This window comes from Phodopus roborovskii, unplaced genomic scaffold (assembly GCF_943737965.1).
Source record: "Phodopus roborovskii unplaced genomic scaffold, PHOROB, whole genome shotgun sequence".
In the NCBI taxonomy this organism is placed as follows: domain Eukaryota; kingdom Metazoa; phylum Chordata; class Mammalia; order Rodentia; family Cricetidae; genus Phodopus; species Phodopus roborovskii.
The window spans coordinates 594,377-617,765 of NW_026126546.1; the positions used below are offsets into that span (position 1 = coordinate 594,377).

The window sequence follows — 23,389 nt, forward strand, 5'->3', positions numbered from 1 at the left end:
AATATGAATCCTAATATTTCATAGGTCACCTGAATACTAATGGCTCTGTAGTATACCCAATCATAACTAGCATTGGGTAAAACATGATATATCATCAAGTAAACTAAAACAGCTATTGGTATTTAAAGTGAAAACATGTTCATGTTAAGATAAGGTCTGCCGAAAGATGATTAGCTATGTCAGTTAAACACACCAAAGCTAACATAAGGTAGGCAGTTTCACTGACATTCAAATATTGTATGTTCAATTTCAATGATATACTCTGTGTTAAGCTGATGAATATGCAGACTGCATTTGCAGACATGTGAACCGTAACTGAAAAAAATTCTTCAAATATAGCAATTGTAGGGAGATAGTTCTGTGGCACTGACCACGCCCATTGGGGGGTGGAGCCATGGGCGGAGTGACCTGTGGAAGGAGGTCGGAGGGGGCCAGGAAAGGCGCTCTCTGGCGTGACTCGGACAGGAGAGGATCGGGTTGAATTCCCTGGTGTTCATCTGTCTAGTTGTAAGTTATTTCTCCCTGAATAAACATCTATTCGGCCTATTTGTTTATCCTGATCCTTATTTACCGCGATAAGCAATATCTTCTCTGTAGGCTATTAATGAATGAGTAGATTTCCTATGATATCACAAGTATGCTTTAAATATTTTTAACCTTCACCTTAAGTTACTTTTCATTACGTGTTTACTAACATTTGCATAGTACTAATTTCCTGTCTTATTTCTACCTTTTTTTTTTATTGGATTTTGTACTGTATTTCTGTATCTTTAAGTAAACTGATAAATTTAAAAAATTAACTTGAGTTTAGCACACTGCAGATAGAGATTCATAACTGGTTCCATTTATTGCACTGTGTATGAGTGCACTGGAGTGTCAGGTATGTGTTACAGTCACATGAATATTTTCATGTGTGTTCTGCATTAAACATTAGGATATGAGCGAGAACATGGAGACCTTCATAAAAATGCTCACAGCGATGATATGCAAACTTAGAAGTATTTGTTCAAATACTTGTTGAAGTACTTCAACAGCTTACAAACTATTTTCTGCTATGTTTTTTTTTTTTTTTTTTTTTTTTTTTTTTTTTTAAGGCAGGAGGCAGGATGATCTTACCTTCATCAATATCTGGAGGGAGTCCACCAACAAAAACTTTTCGAGAGAAGCGTTCTATGCGTTCTCCATTTTGATGAGCTGAATAACACGTGGGTGAATTTAAAACACCAACTTGATCACTATGACCATCGTCCAGCAAGCTATCATCTATTGGAAACAGGGAAGATCGACCTAAAATATAAGGACAGATATAAACTAAATCTCTTATATTAAAAACGATGAGACAAAGGCAAGCCCACAGATGTCAAATTTGAAGGGTGAGACAGTAAGCTTACAGTGCCATAAAAATGAATGGAAATACAGACAGTACAATGCCAAGTTCAAAAGAAAAGTGACTGCAGGTATGACCTAGAAATATACAGTCGCTGGGCTGAGGAAGAGGGTCAGGATAGATGCTTGTCTAGCATAGATGAGTCTCCAAGTCTGATCCCCAGCAACAAAAGGAAAAGAGGTAGTCACATGCAGTAACTACAGCACAAAAGAAACAATAAATCTACTAGCACATTTCAAACGTTTATGGCTAGCAGCAAGAGCCTAATAGGTAGGGGACAGGTCTGAGTGTGTGACTGAATTCGTTAGAAACTCGTGGGAAAAAGGAAAGTGCGTAAGTTACATAGGTGGGAGGGCATCGTGTAAGAAGCAAAACCAACAGAAAAACTCCAAGAAAACACTTACGATGCTACAGTGAGCAGCAAGCTGCACTTGTCTATAAGGCTTTGAAATAATTTATCACATGTGACAATCGACTGCGTAGAGAGGTCTTATGCACATGTGGAAAGTACAGAATAGCATCTTAGAATTCTAGATCCTATTTGAGCCCACTCTTTAGGAGTGTATCCCTTTACTGGGCATGTCTTATTCAGTCTTAAGTAATTCTAATGTCTTGTATACTCACACAAAATAAAACAATACAAAAAATACAGTACCCTTGCCCCCAAGAAATGCACTCACAGGCAACGTAAGATCTACACGTGTAAGGATGGCATATATCTCTAAGAAAGCCTCGAAATGCTTCAAATGCAGTACTAAAGGAAAGCAATAGTGTACTGACTACCACGGCAAGTTCTTGAATCCCTAAGGGTACTAGGTAATACCTTAATTGACTGAAACATGCCAGACAGCATAAAAGGAAAGACCTCAAAAGGAGACATTTTATTGAGTAGGTGGAAAAAGCAAAAACAACAAAACATCTGGTTACACGGGGCCCCATAAAAAAATGTAACTTCCTGTGTCTGAGGACTGAGGAAGACAAATGAACAGCTGAGATTAGGGAAAGCTCCAAACTACAAGGAAGACAAGAAAACAAGGAGGAGACCTGAAAGAGAAGCGACAATGGAAAGAAAGAGGTCAAAGAAAGTCCTGTTGACTAAATATAAAGAGGTATCAGACACAGGTACAAGGGAAGCTACACACTAAAGCTCCAAGTGCTGAATGGGTGCTCAGAACAGATGCATGGGAGGAGGTAGAAACAGAGTGGATAAAAGAAAGTGAACTTTCAAGTAAACAGCTTTCCAAGAAAATGATTTGCAATTATCAGTGATGAATAATTGCAGAGCACAATGAGGAGGGCAGCTCCTTGACAGACACAGAAGGCTTGGAACCTGCACCACAGGAAGGATGATAAAGACAGAAGCATCAAAGAAAGGCCGGGGGGGGGGGGGGAGGGGGGAGGAGGAAAGGGAACAGTTAAGTACAATGAGATGATAATTTCTAGAAATAAAATTATGTTTGAGAGTGTCCCGGCATTTGTAGGTAGCACTTTTCAAGAAGCTGGGTGGGTGTCACATGTAGTGATATGTTGCATTGTACATGTTTAGTACAATACAGATATTAGATGAAGCCTAGTCTCCATAAATGTTTAAGAGAATGGAAACAGATAACAATGCAGGCAAGATGTTCTTTGGAGATTAAATCAAGGATATAGTTTTCAAATGAAGAGACAAGTATACACTCTAATGACATGTATCTTGACCTAAAAATAAATACTTAAATAAAATATGGTCAACATGTTTCCATCTTGAAATATGTGAGCCATGCTGTTGTGATATAAATAAAGAAAATTAGGAACATGGTGTCTCATGGTGAATTGGATGGGGAAGAAGAGGCGAGCTACATACCTGTGACAATAAGCAAGGCAGTCTAAAATGGAGTCCCCAGGAGAAAAAAGCCACATCGTGCTAGAGATTCTACAAAGCTCACTGAATGAGTATGGTGAGTTAGAGTAGCTCCCATGAACCCCTAAGTTAATGCTATGCATCAAACAGGCCCGAGACCTACAGACCTGAGACATCTAATGTGCCCATGGACACAGCAACAGCATAGGCCCATTAAGGAAAACTAGTTTCTTCTGGTCAAGAAGATGGAATATTTGGCCTGGGTGGAGACCTAACTCTCCAATCTACCCAAAACATAAACAAGTCAACCCAGTTGCAAAACTTGGCTGAATCCCTTCTGGCAGAAGGTAGATTTTACTTCAAGCCACACTAGAGAGCCTTGTGGAACACCAGCCTTTTAATGAGACAATAAACTTCTCTTTCCCCAAACCTCTTCCCCCTAGCCCCCCTTATGCAGACTTAAAGGTGGTAACTATTTCATTTTCTTCTTTTCCCAATGCACGTCACACCTAAGCTTTTTCTGATACTTGGGGCGTCCTAATTCTTTCTCTGGCGCTTCTCTCCCCACCCCCAAGTGCTTGTTCACACCATGTGGTTTTAACTGAAGGTCCTGGCTGCTTTTCTTCTTTCTATTTCTCTTCCTCTTCCTCTGGGTGGCTGCTGAGATTACAGATTGCCTTCCCTGAGGGCTCCCTTGCAAACTATAATGAAACTGTTCTCTTTGAATAAACTCTGCTTTTGCTTGACTTTTAATATTTTTTGCCTTTTAATTCTTTAATCTTCAGACCAAACAAACTCATTCCTGTACTCCTACAAGGTGCCACTGCTGGCTGACTATTATCACCAGTGTGCTTGACTTTTAGCTCGGTGACTACGAAAGCCACACTGGAAGGCATCAGTGGAGAGGATCTGAACCAGTACTCCTGGGCTGTGGTCATTCATATTTGTTTCCCAAATGAACTATCTCTTCTTTTTGATGTAGGAACTGTGTTCGTTGCAGACACTAACTAGATATATGTTGGACATAAGTTTATAAAATGTATAGGTTCTAACAACAGGAAGAAAGAACCTACAGAAAACAGGAACTACTCAAAGATGTTTTCAATTGAAATAAGATTTTGCGAAACAGATCCATGCTGAGTAATAATTTAAAATTTCTAAATTTCTTCTGTTATCAGAAATAGGGGCAAATGAGAAATAAATGTTTATGTTTTTATTGTGATCAATGGAAACAACTCTTCGACATGACATTATAGGTCAAATATCTTTTCTCTGAAACACTTGAGCCAGGAATGGATCCATTTTGCTATTTCTTAAAATTTGAATTTTCAGATAAAGTTTAATCAATTTGTCTGATCCCTCCTCTCCCTTCCTTCATTCCTTCCCCCTTCATCTTTCCTTTTCTTCCTTCCCTTTTCCCCTCAATAAAATGACCAACAATATCCATTAAAATTAATAAGTTGTGAATTAATTAATTGCTCAACTCATCCTACTTTAATTAAATAATTCTACATTTTAAAAAGAATAAGATGAGTATGGAAACAACTGCCTAGATTTTGAGAAAATTCCAAATGCTGGACTGAATTTAAATATGCTCATATTCTGCACAGTGTCATTTTGAACTATTTTATACAAAATTAGCAGTCCATAAAAACAATACACAAAATTCTAAAAGTCTTCTATCTTGGAAAAAAAAACACAGATCACACGTACTTAGAATCTAAAGGGGAATAAGAGGCGACTTAAGATTTTTCTTAGCTCTAAGGTGGTACACACACTTACATGGTAAATGCACTGAGACAATACTAGGCGTCAATCAGTAACCGAGTACTGTGCTTACTGTAACTATGCACATATTGTATAATCCATTAGCCAGCTGAACAAAAGATGTAACACAATGGCTAAAAACATTTCACATACTAGCCACACCCATGAGAATCTTCGCTTCTAGAAAATGACGATCACTTTCTTTAAAAAAAAAAAAGTCATAAAACAATGAATTTTAATGCTTGCTTGAAAGAGTAAGCAACAGAATATATCACTGATTTAAAAATATAAGTACATGAAAAGATATTCCAAGTTTATCATTCTTATTAGGAAAATGCAACCTGCATGCACAATGATTCTGGTAGCTGGTATTAATGTTGATGGCCACATACCCTGGCCCTATCTCATCTAACTGTGTAGACAGCGCGTGTGCAGCATATACCAACATATGTCAGGGATGCTAATACTGACACTTTGCTAACACACCCCAGAATTTACTTGATTTTTCATCTATTCTGGGATGTAAGAATAAACATTTCTGAACATATCAGTGAAGAGATATGGGAGGTAAAATGTCTGTACAAATCAATCAATTTACAGATTGACTCTAAGCAAGACTTTTATTTTTATAGATTGTCCCATAACTATTTATAGAATGTTGTTTTGAGATTTCAAACATATGGAAGCACAGACATTTTAAATTATTAGTAATCTAAATATTCTTCCTATCTTCTTGGATGGAAGCAGTAAATGTCCTCCAGTGTGATGCAAGGCTTCTGTTTTTGTTTTTACATTATCAGAACAGTACAGGTAGGTTTAGGACTGATTTCCCTTGAGTACTACCCAGCTTGAACAATCATTCACTTAACTAGTATGTTTCTCCAAAGAAGGGGAGTGCCTTTACTACTTAATGTACAACGACTATTTGAAGATATTTTGCCCCAATAATAGTTTGCTCCTTTTCTTACAGAAGATAAAGAGCCAAAGAAACCAATTCTAAGCTAGCAGTTTACATCTTTAAAAACTTAATCACTGGGTATACTTGCCTTAAAATTAAGTCCACTGGAATTTTGTTTTCTTTAAAAGTTGGTGTGGTAGGGTCCAGCTTGTAGAACAGCCTCTTTGGGGCTATAAATTTTTACAAGCAATATACTTTGCTGTAACTACTGTTCTGCTATTATATAGCTCCAGCATGACCAAAGTGGGAAACAAAAGCAAACAAAACAAAACAAACAGAAACAGTAGATAATGTAGATAATGCCAGCGCTGCTACCAAGTCTAAGCACTGTTAAAACACAGGAGGCTGTGCCCTGAGCCATGGCCGGCGAATCCTATATGTAGCTACTATACGATGTTTTTATGCTTCAGAGTCCCTTGCCCTTTCTCTGATAACTACTTTAATTACTTATCGAAAATGTGGGAAGGTAGGACATGAATACATACATTACACATCCCAGTTCAACTTTAAATAAGAAATACTTTCTATATTAAACTATTAGTAACTCTATAAATAGTGGCATGTAAATCTAAACGGCTACACACTGTGAACATGCCAAACCTCAGCAACTTCCAAAACGTGTTCCCTCTAAAATTATTTCTCCTATCTTCTCATTCCATATGCAACCTACCAACTTTGGGTTTAATTTCTTAAATAAGAAAATTGCTTCCTGAGGCTTGGAACATTAATTAAAATAAGTTCTTATTATTTTCTTATTTTACATATTGATCCCACTTCCCTCTCCCTCCCATCTTCCCATGCCCCCCACTACCACCCTCCCATTTCCTACCCACTCCACAGGGAAGGTGAAGCCTTCCTGGTGGGAGCATCTAAATCTGTCAAGTCATTTGGAGTAGGGACTAGGCCCTCCCTCCTGCCTCTAGGCTAAGGGAGTGTCCCTCCATGGGGGAATGTGTTCCCAAAGTCCTTTTGTGCACCAGGGATACATCCTGGCTCCACTGTCAGAGGTCCCTTAGACTGCCCAGGCCTTCTAATTGAGACCTATTTTCAAGGGGTCTGAGTCAGCCCAATGCTGGTTTCCCAGCTATCAGTCTTAAAATAAGTTCTTTATTTCTATTATTCAAACTACCCTATATGCTTTTATTTATTTATTTTTTTGGGGGAGCAATAGCTGGTTATTCCTCTATTAGAAGGAGGGATTGTCTTAACACTTTGGTTGGCTTCCAGAAACTTATTCCTCATACTGGGTTTCCTTGTCCAGTCTTAATTCAAGGGGTGGAGCTTAGTTGTACCTCAACTTGACATGCCACACTTTGTTGACACACATCAGACCCCTGCTGCTTTCTCAGGAAAGGAGGAGGACTGGATTGGGGGTAGGGAGAGGTGTGGGGAGGGAGTGGGGGAGGGCAAGGAAGGGGAACCGCAGTCTCCATGTAAAACAGGTGAATAACTTTAATTGATAATAAAAGGAGGGAATAGAAAATTCTGAGTGACAGAGCTTAAATAGCCCTACACACCTCTTAGCACAGTCTCGACCCTATTCCATCTCAGACCAGTTTCTTCACTGAACAGAACAGCACTGCCTGCTGTCAAGGAGCTTCCATGGGCCCTGCTCTCTCGGGATGCTGCAGAGCATGCCATGGCTCCAGGCTTCTGACATTCCAAGAGAGGAATCTTGGTTTTGTTCAATTGCTTCTGGTATAATTATACTTTGATCATCTCTAACGTCTATTTCATAAATCAGTATCTACAGCCAGCTTGATTTAAAGTTCTTATTGACATTATTAAGGAACTGGAAATATATCAAAGGGATTTTGGCAGTAATTTAGTTTGTCTATAGAGGAGTGGGAAGTCTTTAAAACAAAAGTGCTGCTCTATGCTGCGCTGAAAGGTCAGTCAAAGGTGGAAGGGAAGAAGACAATGCTTTCTAGAATCAGCTGACCACTGGAAGCCAGGCTGCCTGCTGACATTTGAGGCTGTCCCACCCCCACTGCACTGGTGCCAGCCAGGACGTGGCTTTGGCCAATTGTGCCAAGTCATTTTGACACATCCCCCAGGAACAGAAAAGCTCTATTTATTCTAACAAAAAAGAAAGAGCAAAATGAACACACACCATTTCACTAGCCCATCAAATCCCCAGCACACTTTCATAGTAGGGAATTCCTTGTTGGCTGGATTTGGAGACGGGTACTGTATCAGCATGAGGGGAAAATGAAAAGGAAATAGAAAGACAGCCAGGCAAGCATCTCTACTCCTTTCTGAACGGTTCTTCTGGTATGCAGGTTTTTCTTGTAAAATATTTCTATTACTTAGCAAGCTAAGGTACCAATAAAATTCAAATAAAATCTCATAGCAGCTGGATTTCAAGACTAAACCTTTCTCATCTGACCATCCAAACTGGAACTGTAGCAGCAGATTTATGCAACCCCTAGAGGACAACTACAACTCTAGTACAGACCTGCTGTACAACCTGTGGAACAAGGCTGTGTGGAGAAGCTGCCAGTTGAGGACAAGGAAAGGGCATGGAGCCTTACACCTGCATGCTTAGGCAGCTCTGAAATGGAGGACTTCTCTTTATGGCTCCCGAGGGAAGACACAGCTAGGCAGGTAACAAGTCTCTATCCTTCTGTGTGTCACAATCTGCAGTTACTGAGCTGAGCTATAATAAGAAAATCACTGACTCTGATATCTTGCTCTTAAAAATTTAGCACATTATATTTATACCAGAGTACGCCTAACTGACTTAATACAAGTTAATAGAAAAAGATAAACAGTTTCTGACATGAAAAGAATTCTGAACTGCTCTATTGGTTTAAAATTACTAGAAAAAAATCACAGATTGGTAAATAGTTATTGTCAAGAGTATCATAGTTCCACACTTGACTGTGAAGTGATCTGGGTCACAGATCTGAAAATAGGTATGAGTACTGTGACTCGCCCCCTCCCCCTTCTCAGCTAATAACAGCCTTTAAAAAATAACTCAGCCTCACTCTCTTCCAGTTTTCTTTAGAAAAGTAGATAACCCAAAGATTCAGTCAAGTATTTGGAGAGTCAAGACTCCAGCAAGCAAGTTAAGCTGAAATCTGGAATCAGGCACTGATTAAGAACAGAAAGTACTAGACTGGGTTGTCAGTGGTGGTAACTGGTTTTGCTGGTGTGTATTTGGGGAATGTACTCACCAACAGATGAGGACAATGACACACACATGTAAATATAACCAAGAACACAGCTACCTATTACTGTCTATCTTCCTTGGCTTCAGGGAAATTCTAGAGCGGAGGGCAAACACTTTTTATTCAGTGTGCAACCGTAAAACTGAGGTACGTCGGCCCATTACTCTACTCATGTAATTTTGCTTCTTCTTGGTCCGGCTTCCCTCCCTTTTGATTTTTACACATGGAAAGGGGAATTGCAAGGTTTCAGCCACAGAGGTGTTCCTGTGTTTCGAGGGAGTTCAATAGTAGCATCATACCACAAAGCCTTGTCTCGTGGTCCCAATAAGAATGTTCAAGGAAATTCTGTTGTGACAGAGGAAGTGGGAAGGGACAGTGGTGTGCAGGCTAGACCAAGGGGCTGAAAGGATCACAGCTTCACAGAAACTTTAGCTACATGGTTTCTGTCAATGGTGACAGAGGTGTCATTTCCAACTGAGTCAAACAAAAATCACAATTGGTTATAGAGTAGAAAAATCACATCACATGTCACTCTGGTTAATACTAAAAAAAACTTATTTCTTAAGCAGATAAAAACAGCCTTATTTTAGAAGATACAGATAAATTTTTAATAAGAGTTAAAAAAATTTGGACAGTTTAAGGAGGACAAATTTTATTTAATAACTATTAGTATGAAAATATACTCTTGGAGGTTAAGGGTTAGAATCTGAAGTTGGTAAGTGCTCACATCAACATGTGATCCCTCTATGAGCTTTCAGACATTGCATAAAGAACTCTGAAATCAGTAATTATAACATTGATCAATACAGCCCAATTAGAAATTGATGAACTATAGCAAACAGAAATGAATTACCTCGTCTTCGCCCATAACTCCTTGCTGCATGTAAACAAAGGACAAATTGTAAAATGTTAGAACTAAAAAAATAAGCCCGCACATACAAATATCCATGATATGAAAAGTTATGTGGGCATTTAGAAACTGTATTTTAAGACATTATGATGTCAGCACTTAAAATTTGCATATTTTATCATTTACAAAGAACTTATACATACACATATATACCGACATACATGTGATATATGTCAGATATACTTTTACAAATATTTCATACACATGCTATCTGAGTCATCCAAAACTATAAAATTTATTCTAATTCACATTTAAAACCCACAAGTACTTTTTTCACCTAATCTTGATAGAAAGATGTAACAATTTACAGTCAACTAACTCTCAAATAGCTTTCTCAATGAATCAAACTATCCTGAATTAAATCCCTATTTTTCTTATTTTGATAAAATGTTGTGTGGTATATATTGCCCACCCCCTATGTAGAATCCACATATACTGTACCACGCCCTGGTCAGGAGTACCAGAACATGTAGACTGTTAAGAAGAGCTATCATTACTGAGATATGACTCTAAGTCCTGTGGTCAAAGCTGAGCACACAGTAGATTAGGTAAAAAGTGAGAGACTGATGTGATGACACAAAACAACACTTTCCAGTCTCCTGACATATTTTATAAGAGCTACTGACTATGTGTCTTCCTCAGGGTGAAAGGAATTCCAGTGCAAACTAAAATTACTATTAATGTAGAATGATAAACGCTAGCAATATAAAGTAGAAAGGAATCAGTAGTTCACATCATTCCCATGGATGGTGTAGGAGTATGATTTCTCCTTCATAAGAAGTTACCAGTGTTGAGAAAATCTTTCCCTTCAATCAGTGGACACATGAAGCAAACAATAAACAAAATAAAACAAATGCTATAAGACTGAGGTATTAATTAATGCTTATAGAGTGAGGAAGCAAGAAAAATTCAACATGGATAAAATCTCAATTCACAATTTGTATTAGAAATTGCCAGAAGTATCCTCTCTAAACTATAAAACGTAAAGGTCAAAAGATGCATTTCACATACTAAGTATGTACTGTGCTATGTAAAGTTCAAAAATGTATCTTGAACTTTATAGTAAGGCTTCATTATAAAGAAATGCTACTATATGCCAATATGGCATAATTCTCCTATAATGAATAGGGAAGGCAAACATGTCAGCCCTAGTCATTTCTTCTTCCAAGAAATAAGCCAATAAACATAAGGCATCTATCACTCTTGTAAGCAAACTCACCAGCTTCATCTCTGTCATTACAGTGTACACTCAATCTGTTCTTGAGCACAAATGGACTCCAAGTCTACAGCTTTTCTTCACATCTTACTTAACATATGTGTTGGTTTAGGGTGAGGGTAAAAGTAGACAACCATTTTAGAATTTTATCAAGTCTAATGATGTAAAAAGGCTTTTAAAATAGTTTCATTTCAACATTGTTTCAGAGATCAGAGATTCTTAAAACAAGTCAAACTATTTCAAACCATAAATTGTGATGAAGTTGGAATGTGGCAAATGTTTCCCCCCCTAGTAACCCAACACCAACCTTGCTGACATTCTTAACCTTTACACTCTTAGATGGGCTACTCAATACTAAGATAGTGAAAACACTTAAGTATTTGTAGCATCTTAAGTTTCATGCCATTCCTAGGTTTAAGCATAATCATTTAGAAAATTTTCTCAATTATCTCATATCAGAGGAATTTCAGAATCCTGTCGAGTCACTCTACTTACTTTCTGGACAACCGTCAGGCTCAAAGTCTCTCTATCACTGAAATCAGAAGTGTGGCCAGAGCAATACTCAGTGGGTAAAAGCACTTGTCATGCAGGCCAGAAGGCCTTAGTTCAATCCCAAGAACACATCCTGGAAGCCCTTGTTCTGACTTCCACAGGGACAATATGGCACACACACAGCCCCCCATTCCCCAACACTAGCATACATAGTGGGAGGAGATGACTGAGTAGAACAGTGCAGACTACAATTAACGCTAAACTGTTTAAAGCACTTCCTACCCTATCATGGAAATCACCATTTTGCTACCACTGTATGGAAAAAGATGTGTCTTAACACACATTTCTATGATGTTTCTACATGGAGTTCTGGATCTATTTCAGACAGCAGCAGAATAGTCAAGAACCTCTACCAAAAGGATCACTGTGTTTTTAAAAAGCCTTCTTTGTATGGTCTGCACCTCCAAATGAAAATGTTTTAAAGTGGGGCAGGGCAATGATTTATTCTTTTAAAATTGTCTTATAAAATTATTTATAAAGAAACATATTTAAAAGTGAAGAATTGCCTATTTTGACATGTAGGGACATTTGATCCACACACATATAAGTATCCATATACTGCCGATCCTCTTCGTGTATAAAGGAAGCTCTGAAGGAGTTTGAAGACTTCTATACAGGTGACTGAAAAACACCAGGTAAGATTACCAACGATCTTATTCAGGTTCTAGCCACGGTGACCATCAGGAAACAGAACAATTTTTATACTGGTTCTCAGATCTATAGCTAAATTACTTCAGCTGAAAGGTAGTATAAGAAAAACAAAATCAGCTAGAAATACAGGTTAATGTTCTCTTGATGCGAAACAAAGGCAAGTATTTCTCCAGCATAAATAAGGCAAAATTATAAAGAAAAATACCTATGGCTCCAAGTAACAGTCCTTTTCAAAACCCTGCATCTTCATCCACTCCCTTCACTCTCCCTGGTTTCCTAGCTTCATAAAGTGATACAGGAGATTTGGAGCATCTGTTGTTAGAAGTATAGGATCAGCAACACTCTTGTTTTCTTGAGACAGGGTCTCACCTAGCCCTAGCTGGCTTCAAACTCACTATGTAGTTGTGGATTATCACACACCCCTGACCCTCCTGCCTCTGCCTCCCAAGTGCTAGGGTGACAGGTGTGCACCACCATGCCAGCCTTAGGCACATTTCCTTAATTAAAAGATACCTATAATTCATTTCACTCCAAAAATAAAACAAGCTCTTTATCACATAAGCGGTTGGATACATGGTTTTCAAACGCAAATTTAAGTCTAAACTAGCTTGCTAATACCTTTTCCCTCACCTGATACTTTGCTCTGTTGGTTCCCCTTTTGTGAAAAAGTACTAATAAAAATGTGTTATCTTCTTTGGGAAAAGTGGGGAAAATGCAATGAATCCAAGCAGAGACAAATACTTGACATAACCTTACACTTTACTACTATAGAAACACACAGATTTCTGGCATTGGCTTTGTTTTGTTTTTCTCCTGATATTATTTGCTAGATTTATATACTCAGAAAAGTAAACAAACTATCATTCTAGATATTTAAAAACTGGGTTTTAAACCTATATCTGCATATAATGTGACTTTCTTAAAAAGCTGAAGAACACTCAATATGGACACATAACAGTGACTTATAATAACAGCAGCCTGTACTTGAGTAGCATAGCCTCTTCAGAAACAGGAGTTGCAATTATATGGGTTACAATTATATGGCTTTTTTTTTTTTTTTTTGAGGCCAGATCTCATTATGTAGCTCTGGCTAGATGGAAGTTGCTATGTAGACCAGGCACAGTTAAGGGATCCATGCCCCACCCTATATGGAATTTTATGTTTAAAAATTTAGTCTACACAACTCCATGAGCTATGTGGGTGTGGTGCTGTATCCCATGGTAAATAAGGGGCAGCTGAGTCGCAGAAGCATAGTCAGGGGTTTGGCAGTGGCTCTCCCTAATGTTATGCTGTGTGATCACCCTCCTGGTTGGCTTCCCATCCCCAGATTTATTTAAACCTTTATCTGACAGTTTTAACTACAACTCCTAAGGAGGAATTATAAGGCCTTTCTACAGTTAATATTTCTGACTGTCATTATATTACTATTATTTAATATTGTACTTTAAATAAAGGCATTCAGACCTGATATCACTGTAATCACTGATTTCTGTCAGGTACATGCATTTTCTCAAGAATGCTCTTAACTGCAACAGTCATGAATTTGTTTAATATATCTGTGCATCACTGAAATGTATCCTGTGTCCTCCATGGAAGAAGGGTCCCACACTACAGAAAACAAGGGACCTACACTTTCCCCTTGTATACAGCTTCTAATGTAGCTTCTTCCTTTTGGTTTCCGGCAAGAACAAAACAAGCTTTCTGCTCATCATACACAACATCCTGCAATAGCTGAAAACATCGCTCAGGTGGTCTCTTCCTCTTATGCTTCCTGAAATCCTTGCTGTCAGATTTTCAGTCCTGACCATATTTTGCACTGAATTTTATCACCCACTCTCCCCAGCTAATATTTACTCACAGAAGCTGTTCTAAATACATGCATGAATTCACCCACTCCTCTCAACCATCCCCTGTGGCAAGCCATGTGCTCTAGTTTAGATATTAAGGAATGAAGTCAGGGTCAAGGTAGGTATGATGTTCCAGGTTGTCCAGAAAGGCAAGGTAGTCTTAAGAGTCTGTGATGGCACCCACACACCTCCACAGAACATGATGATGCAAAATGTACTACTAAATACTTACCTTTAAAGTGAACAGTATTAGCTATGCTTACAGTAGTAAGTAATGATGAAGCAACTTAGTTAATCAACTTCCCTAGAGTGAGTCTAATCTATGGCATAAGATGCTGCACTTTATTGAGCCAGTAATACTTAATAGCTATTTAATATAGGAAGAGCCTTGTACTAAACTTCCTGGTTTCCAGGGAGTTTCCATAGTATTCTAAGAATATAGCTAAACTGCATTTGTTAAAGAAAATTTTTTTCCTTACCAAGTGCTGTTATCTGCCTTTATTCAGTATCCTTGATGTCTCACTTTTTAAGACTTCCTCACACCATGGATCTACCTAATTAGATGACTCTTGTTTCACCTCTTAACTGTTTGTCCCCAGGGAATGAAAAAGGACATACTTCTCTTTGGAGCAAATCTCTTTTCCTGACCTGAATACATTTTGATGTCCTAGCATCGTTACTTACTTTCTCCTTCCCCAGACCCTGGCTAAAAAATGTTCAAAATTCCCAGGTTATCTTTCTTCACTGAGTAAGCACTTTGGCCTCAATCAGAGACAATTAAGAGTGCTCATATTTAAAAATAATAAAACAAATATATTTTCTTCTAGATGTAACCAGCCTGAAATAAAACATTCTCATATCTTCTTTATGAAGTAGCATGATTCAGAGAAAGCATTTATAGAATTTTAGGCAATTTACAAAAGTGGCTGATTAATAGACCACAACAATAACATAAACTGCAAAACCATTGTGCCCTTCCAAGTTCCTTGCTTCCATGACTGGCATTCTATCGTAATCATCTGGGCTACTATCCAGTCAACAACCCAAGATGAGCTGTGAATAACAGAACTCACATTTTTGCAGGGTACCTTCTTTCAAATATATAATGACACATCATGAACAATGGGAAATTCCAGAGACTTTCTCGGGGGTTAAGATAAATAAGTGATTTATCTTTATTTCCCACATAGAATATTTAAGGAAAGTGAGTCCATATATGGTTTATTGTTACCCAAGCCCATCGTATTTCACACATCAAATGGACAGAACATTAACAATAAGCTATTTTGTTATTTTAAATTTAGTTTCAATAGCACCATGTTAGACTGAGAACCAAGGACTGTAATAAAGAGGTTGTCCTTGATAAAGTTTCTGGCACCATCTTTCTACTCAGAGCCTCAGTGCTCAGTCTAGGCTAGACTAGGCTGCTCTATGTTTGACAATTCAGTACATCGTACTCAGACTACGATCAACCCACCACCTACCTTATCGTTGTGCCTCAGTATTTTCTATCATTCTAAAATTCTGTCTCGCCTGACACTCCTGGGGTGACAGGCTTCCTCTCTACCCTTTCTTTGCAGCCATCAGCCACATGGCCTAACCTCACAGTGACCTCACTCTCAGATTTGCTTACGCACCTTCATTACATCCTATTTCAACAAAGTTTTAGATGAAAAAGTGCCAAGCCAACTTAATGACTTGATTTTAAGCATATATTATTTATAAGCATTCCCTTTCCTTGCCTCTGATTCAAAATTACTCCTGAAAAGGACTTCCCCCCTCATCTCCACTCCTATGATCATGTTTATGCTACATTCTGTGACTATAAATATATTTATATTTGTCCAATGTCAAGAAAAATGGCTTAGTCAATGTTTTTTTTCTGACTGGTGAACTCCTAATTGGATTAGAATAAGTTAAATCAGTGTGATTACTACATTTAAAAATTTACCAGTATATTCCTTAAAACAAACACAAGTGCTTACACTGCATGCAAGGGTCTATGTACTTGTCATACTTTATCTTATTTAATTCTTAGAAGTTGTGCATCTTTATCTCCAGTTTATAGAATGGGAAATAGGAAACTCGCTTGTCTTAGGTCACATCGTGAGACAAAACCCCAATATCCAAACACAGATTGCTCCTAAGGTTGGGGTGGCCGAGTTATACCAATCCAGACACACTTTACAATGACTACTTTTCCCCCCCCAGGGACAACACATACAGACTCCTAATTCCTGCAGCTTCACTTCATGTTTTGAAAAGGTGGGCCTTCACTCTGCTGCCCAGGATGGTCTGTATCTGATGCGTCAAGTGATGCTCATCCCAGCATTCCACTGAGCTGGGGCTACAGTGAGTTCAGCCTTGCTTCAACACTGCTTTATTTAACAAGATGACTAAGCATCTATACAGGGGGAAGGCTCAGGGGAATACATATGTAATCATCTTCATTTGCATGAATCAAATGGAAACATAACGTGTTTGTTAAAACTCACCATTTAACATCAACAGATTGTCAGTTCCCGGATGTGGATAGCTCAAACGACCTTGAAAAAGACAGGGAAAGAAAAATTTAAAGAGCATGAAGCTATTTGTGAAGAAAAAGAAGAAAATATTGAGCACTGTATAGTTTTTAAAACTGAAAGGTTAATCTTTAACACAAAGCATATTAGCGTTGAAACCTGAAAACAAATTGAAAAAGTTCATTTTAGTTCCCATGCTGTGAGATCACAATGTGATTTGAGAGCAATTTAAAATACAGCATTTATTTCTATCTGAATTGTAAAAGCAGCATGGCTGCTGTGGTTCTGAAAACATAATACATGAATTTTAAAATGTACTCAAATAGTTTAAATTTGTCTCTAGATTTTTGTTGTCAAAAATACAACTTCAAGGAAATGGATTTAATTTCAAAATCAAGAATAACTAAACATTTAAAATGAAGAATGAGAATAAACCTTTTAAATTTTAAATTTAATTCAGTGCTGGTTTTTACGTCAATGTGGTTTTACATCGTCATGTTAATAAAGAAATTCAAAGACGTCTTAGGCTTATTATAAGAGTACCTCATTTAGAGTTTAAAAATTATTTATGAAGAAAAAGTGAAAATAGTAAGGCTTGTGAAAACAGTAACAAAATGTCTGCTCTAAGTCGCTCTTCTTGAAGACGTATTTATAAAATTTGGAGACGACAGTATGATATATGCTACAAAGTTTGTATGCTGAAAACATTCTGTGGCTCAGCTAGTATTTGCTCGGCTCAGCTCCCAGCATCAGCAAGGACAGGCATTAATTATTGCAGCTCATCAACAGGAGTGTTTCTCATGTCTGATTCTCTGATACGTTGTTTTTAAGGCTACATTTAAATTTAGTACTAGAACTGCATTCTAGGCACTTTCTGCATAGCTTCTCTTTAAATGACCATAATCCTACATGAAATTCACTGCTTCAGAAGGACGAGCATATACACGCACATATAAATGATACAGAGATTTACAGATAAACATGCACGATATGATCTCTGGTGTGTCTTGATTTCTGATACAGTATACTCAAAAAAAGTAAGCAATTGTCCCTTAAAGGGCAATTTACTACCTTTTTACTCCCAAGTTTCATAAAAGAAGACATTAGTTACCAAAATGAGTTCCCATTGTCCCAAAACATACAATTGTGTCTACTCTTTTGGGGAGTAAGGATCGGGAAAATATATAGAGAAGGTAAAAAATAGACCTAGGAAATATAGCTTTTTAAACTGCATTTTAGTAACAAGTCACAAAACTTTAAAGGAGTCACAGTTAATTTGGAAATTATGACTTTTGTAACATTTTGCTGCAGCTGAGCAAATTTAGAGAATAATTTAAATCAATCAAAAATTGCTGATTTTCTGACATATTTAATTCAGTAAATTGCTAAGTGGTAACCTATATTGCTTTTGAGTTATTTGTCTCTGATATAATGTAGCACACAAAAGGTAAAGACAGAAAATAAGACAAGTCTTCCTTCCCTATGGTGCAGTCAAAGAGACAGAAACACAAAACTTCAGTAACATCTGCCCACTGCTGTAACAATCATGTGTGTCCAATATCTCATAAAACAAAACAGAAAGGAGTACTTCGCTAAACCAAAGCATGCAGGCCTACATGTAGAATGTTACATTATGTAAGAGAGCCTTTGTCCTGACGTCTTGTTCCACCTTAAAGGCAGGGTAACTTTCCATTGACACAGCTTTATTCTCTAACAGGTTCACTATTCCTTTTGACTGCAAAACAGCCTTTTTATATCTTGGCACTTGAATGGACAACAGAAAAAGACCTATTTGTGAATGAGTATAAATTTAAATATATGTACTCAAATATTACAACTCATCGCAAAAAATAAATCAATGTAATAAAATACTCCACAATTAAATGAACAAATTTAGGTTCAAGTTATCTAGCCACTTGTCTTCTACTACAGTGAAAATGTTAATATGAACTAGCAAGTTAACTTTCACAGTTATATTTTACTTAAATCAAGACTGCGTTTACTAAGAACCTGCCAACTGAAACTAATGGTGATCAACATCTGTGGGTTTACTACATGCAAAGGGCACTTATAGGTTCTCAGCTGCCATTTATTTACTTCTACTAACAATCCCTTGAATAGGATACTATTTTTCTCCCCATTCAAACATAAAAATACTTTGTCACAAGAGAGGTTAAGTCACTTGCCTGAGGTTTTAACATCGGTAGGGATGACTGAAAGCATGGGGACCTGACTGGCTTCATTCTTTTACGTTTTGCCTTGATACTGACTCCCTATAGATAACAAGATATAGGAAAAGGTATGCAGAGACAGTTGTAGAATACTTAGACTTGAATAGAAAAGTGCGTAAAAGAGCACACTGCTATGAAACTAATTCCTCAATATTAGTCTAAAAGGCTGGTGGTGCATAAACTGACACTAATGTTTACCTATCAACAAGAAGACCCCAATTTCTCTTATGAAAGAAAAGGCCCAGAACATAAAAAAGAAAAAAAATCATTTCTCATTTTTTTCATACTGTATAAATTATGGCCAGGGGATAAAAGATAAAAGTGGTATGCACAATTTTTGGAAAATATCATTTTAAAGGGAAAGGCTTATTACTTTTGTTCTGCTTGCCAGGAAGCAGACACAGGATTTTCCAGATAACAGAAATGTGAAAGGGAACTTAGACCTCTGTCACTGTCCTATTGATGTAAAGGGACACCATGACCAAAGCATCTCTTATAAAAGATAGCGTTTAACTGGGAGCTGGCGAACAGTTTCAGTTCATTATTGCCTTGATAGAGGGAACATGAAGACGCACAGGCATGATGCTGGAGAAGTATCTAAGAGCTACATCCTGATGAGCAGGGCGAGAGGAGGTACCAGGCCTGGTGTGGACTTTTGAAACCGCAAAGCCCACTCCCAGTGACACATCTCCCCCAAGACCACACAAGATTTAACACCTCTTCATTTTCCCAAGTCTATCAGCTGCTGGCCAAGTACAAACACATGAGCCTGCAGGGGGCCTTCACATTCAACCCACAGTCCATGTGCTCCACTCTACAAAAGGAGCCTCCATCTCCCCCAAGTTGAGTTTCATGGTAACCCAATGGATCTAAGCTTACAAAGTCTTGAGACAAGCTATTCCTTGTCATTGTAAGCAAGCTTGTGGAATGATCATTTCAAAAAGAGTTGTAATACATCCTTAATGAATATGTGCTACTACTTATAGGCAATTCTCTTTTAGCATTAACATGGGGCTGGTGGGATTGCTTCCTGGGTAAAGGCACTTGCTGCCAAGACTGAAGACCTGAGTTGATCCCTGTGGCCATTTTGGTGGAAGGAGGGAATCAACTTTCACACGTTGCTCTATGTCTTCTAAATGTGACACATACTGTGCTGTGTGTACATGCACATCTGCACACGAACACACACACACACACACACACACAAACTGTAAAATTGGCAATATTAAGTAATTTAAAGTAGTTTTAGGAATGTGTATTTTAATATTTAAGTGTCTGTGTAAAGCTAGAGGACTAGCAATATCTTTAAATCACTTTATTAGTCTATTACAGTTTTAGATAATGATTGACACACACATGCACGCATGCATGCCTTAGTTCATGTTGGCCATTTAAATGTGTATTGAGTACCTGGTACACTAGGAATAGAACAACTAAAATAATCTACCTCTTGTTTGGACAGAGTTTTGGAATACATTATAATAAGCAGCTGGGCAACTCATCCTCTACAGAGACTACGTTGGGCTTTTTGCTGTTTCTCTAATGTGTCAGGCATCCTTTCAGTGCAGGATGTTTCTACTTGTGATTTCTGCCAAGGATAGCACCCCTCAGCACAATCAGATTTCTAAGTGTTAGGTTCGTTACACACCATCTTGTCCCCAAGAGCAGCGTCTTTCATTCTCTACCATCATTATGTCACATTTTAAAAATCATCAAAGAGTTTCCTGTCATCATTCTCTCTTTTAAAAACAAAAGATCTCCAAGGGGCTTTCATTTCTTTTACTGTCTACTTTATTTCTAGCACCAATAACAGAATGGCATATAACAGACTCCCAATTACTAGTTGTACGAATATATCATTTTATTCTATGCTGTGAAATAAAAATTTAACTCAAAGCAGTTACCCAAAGATGTGCTGTATATGGACACCAGAAACAAACTTAACAGGGTAACAAAACACATCAGAGAATAAAAGTGTTGCCTTTTAATCTTTGCCAAGATAATTTTCTCCTTATCTTTAAAGCAATTTTCTTTAATGAAAGCAGGAGTATTTTCTTATCATTGGTTTTCTCTCTGTATTTTCAGTTCTGATTAACTGTGATGCGAAAACATCAAAGAAAAACTGTAGAAATAGACAATGTAAAGTTTTAAGTTGTGTGCCTTTCTAAGTAAGCAGTAGCAGTATCATAAATTCCCACAAACCTACCCAGGAAATGCATTAGCCACTTGTCTACCGTCTCCATGGGGTATGTGCTATTCACCACTTATCACTTTGTAGCCATCTTGTAAATCAAACTACCATGGAGTTACAGTGTTTGAGTTGGATGCTATTTTTAGCAATTTCAATCATCTTTTGCTGTGGATAATGTTAATGACTCTAACTTGTTCCTCATCAATAATGAGAAAATTGCTGAAGTACAACATCATACATCACCATCATTTTAAAAGAAAAAACTAAATATCACATATAATCACAAAGAGCCTAGGTTAGAATTAATGATAGTAGACAAATTAAAAGGAAAGGCACAAAAAGGCACAGAGGTTAAAAGCACCAACTCGAGAATCACCAAATTCTACTACTTATTAGCAGTTGACAATTGCTAGTAGTCATCAATAATAAGCTACTTATGTCCAAACAACGTAGGCTCAATCAAACATGCTGGTTGTGGGGAAAAGTAAGTCTGAAATGTGATCAGTATAGGGGTGTATCAACACCCACACCTACGCATTCTTAATTGAAGACAACTAACATTCCCTCTTATGTGCTTTCAATGAAGCATTAATCTCACTCTTTATTAATCCAGTATTTTCACAATCTACCCCTTGCCATTACTTCTATATCCAAAGAGTGTGTATGAAATTCCAAAAATCCACTTAGAATGTAGCCATTACCAGCCTTGAATAATTCCATCCCTTGCCCTATACACTTTATACAACACTGTGGTAAATGCTCTGTGCACATGTCAAGTCAACTTGGCTGACATTTGGTAAATACATTTTTGACAACTTTCAACTTAAAAGTCAAGGTACAGATATGGATATATATATATATATACATTTATATATGTATACATATTCCATCTGTAGTAAGAAAACCAAACATTTAGTATATTCTGTGGAAATAAGTACGGATAAAAACTCACAATATTTTCATTATCAACTGTAAATATCTGAAATCTGCACTGTAGTGACACTGCATGACAGGCTGACATAAAGACACGGTCAGCATCTCACGACTTATGGCAGTCCCTACTAGTTACACCTAACTGTATGCACAGAGCTTCCCATTCCCACTTCACTATGTTACTTCCGAGTACGTAAGGATAGTCAGCAATCACTGTTGCTGAGGAAGGCATCCAGCATGGGAGCAAAATGTGCAGAACAAAGGGACACAGAGAAAGCACCGACAACACTACAAACTATAACAACCCTCAAATAACACAATATCCATCAGACAACTAAGATCAAATAAAGTTAAAGACACATATTAGCAAAGTTCGGAAACCGAAGGTGTGCTGAGATGGTGTTAAACCCGAGAACTTCTCAAGGACGTCTCACGGGCTCAGTGGTGAAACAGGATAGCACACTGCCCTGTTTTCCATTCTAGCCAGCACCAGAACAAAGAAACACAAACCAAAATAATAGGAACTGGCCTTTTAAAACTGGAAGATTATGAGTGAAGGAGGCTTAACATTTAAAGAATTCCTACAATGGTAGAAAGGGTGAAATTAATAAAAGAAATCAAGCTCCAAATTTCTATGAAGTAAAGAAGGCAACACGTTTGTGGATCCAAATGAACAGGCAACTCAAAGAGAGAAATGGAGGGAAGCATGTATGCATGCATGTTTGTACCCAGTAATACATTATTATTTTAGAACATCTGAACTTAAGGCATTAAAAAAGAGTCCCTTCAAAGAAAAAAAAATGTTAAGACAGCTATGCAAAAGGCTTCAGAATAGCATCATCCTTGATAGCAATCCAGGAACTAAAGGAGAAATCAGTAATGCTGTGACATCCCAAACCAAGACAGTGTAACAGTACACTGTCATTTTAAAAAAAGAAAATCAGTACATAAAAGGGTTCAATTTTTTTTTTTTTTTTTTTTTTTTTTTTTTTTTTTGTCCTATCAGCGGGAATGTATTGTAAAGCAGGCCCAACAAAAGATGACTTAGATGCCACAGAGACAAGGGCATGGCCTCTGTGGGTATATGATGGCTTCCAGTCTAGTGTTTTTTATGGGATTCCTGAGTGTGTGGGTGTGGATGAGGGGGTCTGTGATTCTTGTGATTCTCTCGGGCTCTTTTCCTTCTGTTCGTCTTGTCCAACTATGAT

The 23,389-nt window shown here is 37.7% G+C and overlaps 1 protein-coding gene across 8 annotated transcripts in view; it reads right to left on the reverse strand.

Annotated features, from left to right (window-relative positions):
• Cpeb2 (cytoplasmic polyadenylation element binding protein 2) overlaps positions 1 to 23,389 on the reverse strand; it is a 54,869-nt gene that overhangs the window by 12,623 nt on the left and 18,857 nt on the right. For 4 of the 8 annotated variants that reach the window (XM_051200324.1, XM_051200323.1, XM_051200319.1 and 1 more), the window contains 3 exons: positions 16,800 to 16,850; positions 9,982 to 10,005; positions 1,117 to 1,287 (listed from right to left, as the gene is read on the reverse strand). In XM_051200324.1, coding sequence (XP_051056281.1) covers positions 1,117 to 1,287; positions 9,982 to 10,005; positions 16,800 to 16,850 — 246 coding nt within the window. The remainder of the gene's footprint in view (positions 1 to 1,116; positions 1,288 to 9,981; positions 10,006 to 16,799; positions 16,851 to 23,389) is intronic. The other 4 variants (XM_051200326.1, XM_051200325.1, XM_051200321.1 and 1 more) reach the window with 1 other exon arrangement.